Genomic DNA, 10,075 nt, shown 5'->3' with positions numbered 1-10,075 from the left:
CTTCTGGGTGCCGGATCATCAGGACTTCTGGATGCCGGATCATCAGGACTTCTGGATGCCGGATCATCAGGACTTCTGGATGCCGGATCATCAGGACTTCTGGATGCCGGATCATCAGGACTTCTGGATGCCGGATCATCAGGACTTCTGGATGCCGGATCATCAGGACTTCTGGATGCCGGATTTTACTTTACCGTTTTTTTATACCTTTTATGTGATGAAATATCTCACTTCTGTCGAGCGCTTTCACTGTAACCCGTGACAAGGGACCTGCGGCTGCCCGGCTATTACTGCCTTTAACCGCGAATGTGTGTCTGCTGCCACATTACGGCAGATTCTTCCTTTGTGCGCGCTTGAAATGACGGCTTTGTAAAAAACCTAAAACAACAACACAAAGAGGATCGAGCGCTGAACTCGTCGTCTCCTATGGGGTCCCGGCCTGCGAAAGCAGAAATTATACGAATTATAAATGACATTATAGATGGGGATAATAACTGGAATATTGCGCTGCCGGAGTTTACTGCTCGTATAGAAATCTCTTCAGTGCCCACATTGGTTTGTACAGGTGGCATATATGTACAGTCAGAAAGTATCTGATCTCTCAGCCTGTGTAATACTACTACTCCCATGGTGGATCCGAGTCTTCATGAAGAAGAAGCTTGAAAGAACACTCCGGCCAAAACTGTTCAGAACTTGAGGGGATGGAGCGTGACACAGATTAAAATCAAAGACATTTCCATTAAGCATTCACTGTGTACATACATTACTGATCCTGAGTTATATCCTGTATTATACTCCAGAGCTGCACTCGCTATTCTGCTGGTGGAGTCACTGTGTACATACATTACATTACTTATCCTGTACTGATCCTGAGTTACATGCTGTATTATACTCCAGAGCTGCACTCACTATTCTGCTGGTGGAGTCACTGTGTACATACATTACATTACTTATCCTGTACTGATCCTGAGTTACATCCTGCATTATACTCCAGAGCTGCACTCACTATTCTGCTGGTGAGGTCACTGTGTACATACATTACTTATCCTGTACTGATCCTGAGTTACATCCTGTATTATACTCCAGAGCTGCACTCACTATTCTGCTGGTGGAGTCACTGTGTACATTACATCACTTATCCTGTACTGATCCTGAGTTACATCCTGTATTATACTCCAGAGCTGCACTCACTATTCTGCTGGTGGAGTCACTGTGTACATACATTACATTACTTATCCTGTACTGATCCTGAGTTACATCCTGTATTATACTCCAGAGCTGCACTCACTATTCTGCTGGTGGAGTCACTGTGTACATACATTACTTATCCTGTACTGATCCTGCGTTACATCCTGTATTATACTCCAGAGCTGCACTCTCTATTCTGCCTCTATCTCTATTCTAAGAGCAGAGACTCTGTTGCATCGTGTATAGCGCACAATAGGAAATCAAAAGTTTATAGGTATGTCCTAGTTATCCGTCTATCCTTCTATTTGTATGGTGTTTGCCATGCATAAAAAAATCCTTTTAATCCGGCATCAATTGGACGTCCTAGGAGCTGAAACATCAGGTATTCTGGATTATCAGGTGGTTATATACATATTATCAGAATTAAAATGTCTCAAGTTGGGATTTCAAATGATCCCTTATCCCGACCCATCCAAATCCGTCACACTGATTCCAGCACTAGATTATATTCCGCCTATCGTGTGACAGCCGCAGGCTGACATAAAACGGCTGCGGGGGATCTGGTCCTATTATCACAGTCTAAAGGTTTTTTTTTTGTACAATAGAAATATTAGGGAATTGCCCTTTATGCGATTCCGTATCATTGAGGTGACCCCATGTATATTGTCAGAGTTTACTGCTTGATTTGCAGATGGACGTGGATTACGGAGGATGCGCTTGTTTTTTGAGGGGGGGGGGTATTTTCAGCGTTGCCTTCGCTTTGAAGATTCACCTGCCGGGACGCGGCGCAGGGGCGATGAGTATAAATCAGAATTTTAAGCAACTCCTGCGGTAGAAATGGATATAGAGATGGTGGAAATTCTGTATTCCTTTGGCTCCTTATTGCAGGATCGGAGGGAGGAGGGCGGGGGGCTCATGGACTCCCCCATCCCCCACCGAGGTTTGCGGTTCGCTCCCAGACACATGCAGGTTCTCCGTCTTATGATGTGTTATAGAGGAGAGAGCAGCGGCTGCTACTGATGAATTATTTACCGCGTATTGACAGACTGTATAATACATTGAGATGATAATCGCTCTTCCCCTGCACAAATCTTGCGGCTGCAGGAATGTCGTTTTTTTTTTTTTATATACCGCCACAGAACGGCTAATGAGAACGCATTGAATACTGAATATATATATTTTCCTACAAAGAAGATTTCTCCCTCTGATATCTTGTTAAACGCAAACGAACGTGATCCGCAGCGGCCGCTTTCGTATTCGTCCTATTTCTCAGTGTGACCGCAGTCTTCACGCCGCTGCCATAAACCGTAGGGCTGAAGTCTCCTTATCGCGGCAATATATAGGAGAGCGTTCATGAGAAGCGATCCACAGAATAACCCAAAAAATGAGATTATATAAAGCGCCATTTTCTATTACCGTTCTGCGCATTTTCCAACAAAATATTTTAAATTCTCATGTAAGTCGAAATCCCGGAGTCGTCAACTTCTGGCAAGTTGTTAAAAAATGTAAAGCAGCTGTTCTGGAAGTTTATCCGTTTCTAGGAAAGCTGGGTGACCACTGGGATGGCTCCTACAGGGGATATCTGATTGGCATGTTATATAATTATATGTCCCGAAGTCCCATGTTGATGTATCATTAGGCGGAGTTGAAATTTGGGAAAGCTGGGTAAAATTTGTGGGAGCTGTGAAGGCGGCCATATTGATAGTCACTCAGGTTTTTCAGGAATAGATGTAATGGCAGAAAACCATTGACCGAAGAAGACGACTCAAGGGTCCCTCTGAAAATTTCCACTCCCTATTCTGCTGGTGGAGTCACTGTGTACATACATTACATTACTTATCCTGTACTGATCCTGAGTTATATCCTGTATTATACTCCAGAGCTGCACTCACTATTCTGCTGGTGGAGTCACTGTGTACATACATTACATTACTTATCCTGTACTGATCCTGAGTTACATCCTGTATTATACTCCAGAGCTGCACTCACTATTCTGCTGGTGAAGTCACTGTGTACATACATTACATTACTTATCCTGTACTGATCCTGAGTTACATCCTGTATTATACTCCAGAGCTGCACTCACTATTCTGCTGGCGGAGTCACTGTTTACATACATTACTTATCCTGTACTGATCCTGAGTTGCATCCTGTATTATACTCCAGAGCTGCACTCACTATTCTGCTGGTGGAGTCGCTGTGTACATACATTACATTACTTACCCTTTACTGATCCTGAGTTGCATCCTGTATTATACTCCAGAGCCTCACTCACTATTCTGCTGGTGGAGTCACTCTGTACATACATTACATTACTTATCCTGTACTGATCCTGAGTTACATCCTGTATTATACTCCAGAGCTGCACTCACTATTCTGCTGGTGGAGTCACTGTGTACATACATTACATTACTTATCCTGTACTGATCCTGAGTTACATCCTGTATTATACTCCAGAGCTGCACTCTCTATTCTGCTGGTGGAGTCACTGTGTACATTACATTACTTATCATGTACTGATCCGGAGTTATATCCTGTATTATACTCCAGAGCTGCACTCACTATTCTGCTGGTGGAGTCACTGTGTACATACATTACATTACTTATCCTGTACTGATTCGGAGTTATATCCTGTATTATACTCCAGAGCTGCACTCACTATTCTGCAGACTTCAGAGCTGAAACCTCCCAGCAATCCAGTGCCTGAGTCATATACTGTAGGGAAAGCACACTGCCCCCTTGCATTAGAGGAGCTCAGCTACGTTGTTGAGAGGTATATATCCGCAAGTTTGCTGACTTATACAGAGGCAAGCAGCAGAATTGGGAATGCACCTCTGGAGTAGAAATCTATAAACTGTAAAATGGTGTTCATCGGAGGAGAAACACGTTAAATCTGTGCTTTACTTTGATAATTTGTTTCACAGAACACCGCCTTGATGTCCGTACTTTGTTCCTGAGAGATTTTGTCTGATCCTGCCTGCAGTGTGTGTGTGTATATATATATATATATATAGTTTTGTGTTGAAGGACACGGCTCCAGCTGTAGCGAACCGTTATTTCATCTGTACGGTTCACCCGCACAGCGCCATTGTTCCAGCTCCGCCGCTTCTATCTTTTCTGTTTTGATTCACTCACAATTTTTTATTTCTTTTTTCGTCTCCGTTTTATCTCCCCCGTCCAGGCGCATTGATGATGACAAAGGCCGGACGCACGAGCTGGAGCACTCCGCCATCAAATGCATGAGAGGAATCCTGTACTGCTACATGCGGCAGGCCGATAAGGTAAACGGCGGCGCTCGCAGGAGGGAATGCTGTAGGGATCCCATTATCAACCCGCGGAATCTGGAGACCCTTCAGTCCTCACCTTTTCTTACCTGTTCCTGAGAAAGCTGAGTGACAGCCAATATGGCTTCCATCCAGCTTTCCCAGAATCCTGAATGACCGATGTATCATATGCAGCAATACACACGGCGCGGTTTTATTTTTATAGTCCGTGCTGGGCAATAAGTCCTCGACGTGCCCACCGCCCCCTACATGGTGGATTGTGGCTTTCTGCTTAGAGCGCAAACCCCCTAACCGCAGCGTGAATTTCCCTCACTGTAGGATCTGGATGGCGTCCATGCCCGTGAGCCGTTTCTATAATGTATTTCAGTCTTTTCCTTTGTTTTGTCGACTTTTTTTGTTCTCGGCAGCATGCGCCATTAATCACCACAACCAGCGCCGAGCGGCCCCCTGAGTGGAGCTCAAGTTTGTTGCTCATAAAAGCTACAAAAAGACAAACGGCTCCTGTGCCCCTCCGCCCCTTGTTAACAATGTAACTCGCTGCTGCGGGGAGAAGCGCTGACTCGTATTGTTAGGCTGATCCTTAGCTCTCCGTTCCTAGGAAAGCTGGGTGCCCCCATTACAGTTACCACAGGGGTCGCCGACAAGTCCTGAATGTCGTATCCACCTAATTATCCATTGAGTTTTTCAGGGTCATTTGCTAAGTTTTGCATCTTATTGCTGACATGCCATCACTTTATGACCCATCCGACCTCTGGGACACCCCCCCCCCCCCTCCATCCTGAGAATAAAGAGGCAGCAGAGCTGATTTAGTGCTGTGTCCCCATCTAAGTTTTCCCTGCACAGCGGCGCTCTTAGGCACCGTCTGTGCAGGGAACTGCAGCTGACCCCATTCACTTGAATGGCTGCACAGCGGGTGACCGGGGCGCCGCTGTGCAGGGAAAAACGGTGACGAGACCGCTCTGCCGCCTCCTCATTCTCAGGATTGGGGGGGGGGGCGACAGATCATAAAGTGGTGGCATGTCTATAGGCCATCAGTGGGAACACCACTTTACGCTCTTCCATTGATTAAATAGTAACATATGGCGTCTTGTCTTGTAGGTTGAGCAGTTTAAGCAGGACCCCAGCCCCCAGAAATGTCTCCATTCTATCTTCCACCTGGACACAGGGGACGAGATCCTGTCCTACGAGAAGTACGGCCACATCCAGGTACAGTGGGATAACGGGTGTGCCGACAGCCGCAACTCAGGTCACATCTGGCGAAGTCCACCCCATGTCTAGATCCAAGCAGTCCAGAGCTTATAATAGTCCTAGAGTGTTATAAGAGGAGCTGCTGATATCAGTCACACATGATGTAATGTCTCTGGAGGATATAATAGTGCTGGAGTGTTATAAGAGGAGCGGCTGATATCAGTCACACATATGATGTAATGTCTCTGGAGGATATAATAGTGCTGGAGTGATATAAGAGGAGCGGCTGATATCAGTCACATATGATGTAATGTCTCTGGAGGATATAATAGTGCTGGAGTGATATAAGAGGAGCGGCTGATATCAGTCACACATATGATGTAATGTCTCTGGAGGATATAATAGTGCTGGAGTGATATAATCGGAGCGGCTGATATCAGTCAAATATGATGTAATGTCTCTGGAGGATATAATAGTACTGGAGTGATATAAGAGGAGCGGCTGATATCAGTCACAAATGATGTAATGTCTCTGGAGGATATAATAGTACTGGAGTGATATAAGAGGAGCGGCTGATATCAGTCACACATGATGTAATGTCTCTGGAGGATATAATAGTACTGGAGTGATATAAGAGGAGCGGCTGATATCAGTCACATATATGATGTAATGTCTCTGGAGGATATAATAGTACTGGAGTGATATAAGAGGAGCGGCTGATATCAGTCACACATGATGTAATGTCTCTGGAGGATATAATAGTACTGGAGTGATATAAGAGGAGCGGCTGATATCAGTCACACATATGATGTAATGTCTGTGGGGGATATAATAGTGCTGGAGTGATATAAGAGGAGCAGCTGATATCAGTCACACATATGATGTAATGTCTCTGGAGGATATAATAGTGCTGGAGTGTTATAAGAGGAGCGGCTGATATCAGTCACATATGATGTAATGTCTCTGGAGGATATAATAGTGCTGGAGTGTTATAATAGGACAGGCTGATATCAGTCACACATATGATGTAATGTCTCTGGAGGATATAATAGTCCTGGAGTGTTATAAGAGGAGCGGCTGATATCAGTCACATATGATGTAATGTCTCTGGAGGATATAATAGTCCTGGAGTGTTATAAGAGGAGCGGCTGATATCAGTCACACATATGATGTAATGTCTCTGGAGGATATAATAGTACTGGAGTGTTATAAGAGGAGCGGCTGATATCAGTCACATATGATGTAATGTCTCTGGAGGATATAATAGTGCTGGAGTGATAAGAGGAGCGGCTGATATCAGTCACATATGATGTAATGTCTCTGGAGGATATAATAGTGCTGGAGTGATATAATCGGAGCGGCTGATATCAGTCACATATGATGTAATCTCAAAGTTTTGTCAAAGTGTTTGATCGTCGTTAAGTTTTATGAGCATCCAGACCTGCTAGTTTGTTTGTTTATCTCTGCAGAGCTTTTCACCTCATGTGTCTAGTTGATTTGATTAATAGCTGAACGAGCTTAATTAGGCCTAGATCTGAGCATCTACTCCCCTATAAATTTAGATGTAGCATATGGGGAAGGCACTCGTGCAGGGGGGCACGACGGCAGAAGTCATCTCTGTCTAAGTGTCATACTGTCAAAGTGTCCTGGCAGTTATACATACTGTCAAAGTGTCCTGGCAGTTATACATACTGTCAAAGTGTCCTGGCAGTTATACATACTGTCAAAGTGTCCTGGCAGTTATACATACTGTCAAAGTGTCCTGGCAGTTATACATGGCAGTTGCACAGGGTCAGTGACAGGTAAGCTGCATTACCAAACCAGACAAACTAGCCCACGCTCTCAATATTAGATTTCTAACTATCTGTAAACAAACATGTTTGCCACCGCTCTCATCATTATAGCTGCTCTTGGTTTTCAATCCTATCGCCCATTTAAGACTTGCCCAAAAACAGTCCACATCAGTCCCTCTCTCCTTGCCTCGCCCAAGTACAGCTCCCATTCACTATTCACTTTCCTCAGTCAACTTAACCCATCTCATCCCACTGCCCAACATAAAAAACGCTTTCATAAATCACAGAACCATCTACTGTCTCTCTCCATTCTCCTGCTACTAGCTGCAGGGGACATCTCTCCCAACCCTGGCCCTCCCTTTTCTTCTGCCAAGCTCATCAAGCTCAACCACTTACCTGCCACACATAGAAACCCTGCAAATCTTCTTGCCATTCCTTGTGTGTCTTCTCCTGTCTCTTTTAACTGTGCTCTCTGGAACTCTCGGTCCGTGTGCAACAAACTCACCTTTATTCATGACTTATTCCTTTCTAACTCTCTCAACCTCCTGGCTCTTACAGAAACATGGCTACACCTGTCTGACACTGCTTCCCCTGCTGCTCTATCTTATGGTGGTCTCCAGTTCTCTCATGCCCCCAGAACTGAGAACAGGCAGGGTGGAGTGGAGGAGTAGGTATACTTCTTTCCCCACACTGCACTTTCCAGGTCATTCCCCCGGTCCCCTCACTCACATTTCCCTCTTTTGAAGTCCACACCCTCAGACTCTTTCACCCTTTTCCCCTCCGAGTGGCAGTTGTCTACCGCCCACCGGGCTCACCCCGCCAATTCCTGGATCATTTTGCTGCCTGGCTTCCACAATTTCTATCCTCTGAAACACCCACTCTCATCATGGGTGACTTCAACATCCCCATTGATAACCCAATCTCCTCATCTGCCTCCCAGTTTCTATCTTTAACCTCGTCCCTCGGTCTGTCACAACTTACTAACTCTCCTACACATGAAGACGGGCATTCACTTGACCTGGTCTTCTTCCGGCTCTGCTCAGTTTCTGACTTTATTAACTCTCCTCTCCCACTTTCTGACCACAATCTTCTCTGCTTTACTATCAAATATTCTCTGCCTCCTCAGGTCATCCCTACGTATCAGACATACAGAAATCTGCATGCCATTAACACTGTGAAACTCATAGACAGTCTACAGTCCTCATTGTCCCCTATCTCTTCCCTCTCCTGTCCCAATCTGGCTGCCAAACTTTATAATAACACTCTCAAAAATGCATTGGATGAAGCAGCCCCCACTACACTCCGAACCACCCGACAAAGACGACGACAACCCTGGCACACGCCTCAATCCCGCTTTCTTCAGCGGTGCTTGAGATGTGCCGAACGACTGTGGAGAAAATCGCATTTGGATGCAGATTTCCTCCATTACAAATTTATGCTCAAAACTTACAACTCTGCCCTTCACCGCGCCAAACAAGTCTACTTCACTTCTCTCATCTCCACACTATCTAATAATCCAAAACGCCTCTTTGATACTTTTCACTCCCTCCTTAGTCCTAAAGTGCAGACGCCAATCACAGATCTCAGTGCTGAAGACCTGGCCAATTATTTTAAAGTTAAAATTGACAACATCCGGCATGATATTATCTCCCAGTCCCCTAGTAACATCGATCCCCTTCCCCCCCGCACTCCCTCTTCTTCACTCTCAGCATTTGACCCAATAACTGAAGAAGAAGTCTCGAGGCTCCTCTCTTCTTCTCGTCCTACTACCTGCCCTAGTGATCCTGTCCCCTCACACCTCCTCCAGTCCCTCTCCCCAGCTGTCACTAGTCACCTCACTAAAATATTTAACCTCTCTCTTTCCTCTGGTATCTTTCCCTCCGCTTTTAAACATGCCATTATAAACCCATTATTGAAAAAACCAACACTTGACCCATCCAGCGCTGCCAACTACCGACCAGTCTCTAATCTGCCCTTCATCTCTAAACTCCTGGAACGCTTGGTCTACTCTCGCCTTATCCGCTATCTCTCTGCTAACTCCATTCTTGACCCCTTACAATCTGGTTTCCGCACTCTACACTCCACAGAAACTGCCCTTACTAAAGTCTCAAATGATCTCTTGGCGGCTAAATCGGACGGTAAATCCTCTCTCCTGATTATTCTGGATCTCTCTGCAGCCTTTGACACTGTAGACCACAAACTCCTACTTAACATGCTCCACTCTATTGGCCTCAAGGACGCGGCTCTCTCTTGGTTTTCCTCCTATCTCTCTGACCGCTCATTCAGTGTGTCATTTGCTGGTTCCACCTCTTCTCCTCTTCCCCTTGATATCGGGGTTCCTCAGGGATCAGTCCTAGGTCCACTCCTCTTTTCTCTCTACACAGCTCCTATTGGACAAACCATCAGCAGATTTGGCTTCCAGTACCATCTCTACGCTGATGACACCCAATTATATACCTCTTCCCGTGACATCACCCCTGCTCTAATACAGAACACCAGTGATTGTCTGTCCGCTGTCTCTAACATCATGTCCTCTCTCTATCTGAAACTGAATCTTTCTAAAACTGAGCTCCTTGTGTTCCCACCATCTACTAACCTCCCTAAACCTGATGTCTCCATCTC

The 10,075-nt window shown here is 45.4% G+C and overlaps 1 protein-coding gene across 1 annotated transcript in view; it reads left to right on the top strand.

The window, feature by feature from the left end:
• The first annotated feature begins 2,025 nt into the window (after positions 1-2,025).
• The window catches only part of PHKB (phosphorylase kinase regulatory subunit beta), a 119,230-nt gene continuing 111,180 nt past the window's right edge, over positions 2,026-10,075 (top strand). Inside the window, exons 1-3 of the mRNA XM_075836804.1 lie at positions 2,026-2,135; positions 4,370-4,469; positions 5,571-5,678. Of these exons, the coding sequence (XP_075692919.1) occupies positions 2,026-2,135; positions 4,370-4,469; positions 5,571-5,678 (318 nt within the window). The remainder of the gene's footprint in view (positions 2,136-4,369; positions 4,470-5,570; positions 5,679-10,075) is intronic.

This window comes from Rhinoderma darwinii, chromosome 9 (genome assembly GCF_050947455.1).
Source record: "Rhinoderma darwinii isolate aRhiDar2 chromosome 9, aRhiDar2.hap1, whole genome shotgun sequence".
Classification (NCBI taxonomy): domain Eukaryota; kingdom Metazoa; phylum Chordata; class Amphibia; order Anura; family Rhinodermatidae; genus Rhinoderma; species Rhinoderma darwinii.
Note: the sequence above shows the minus strand (reverse complement) of the source record. Positions and strands in the feature narration are given on the sequence as shown.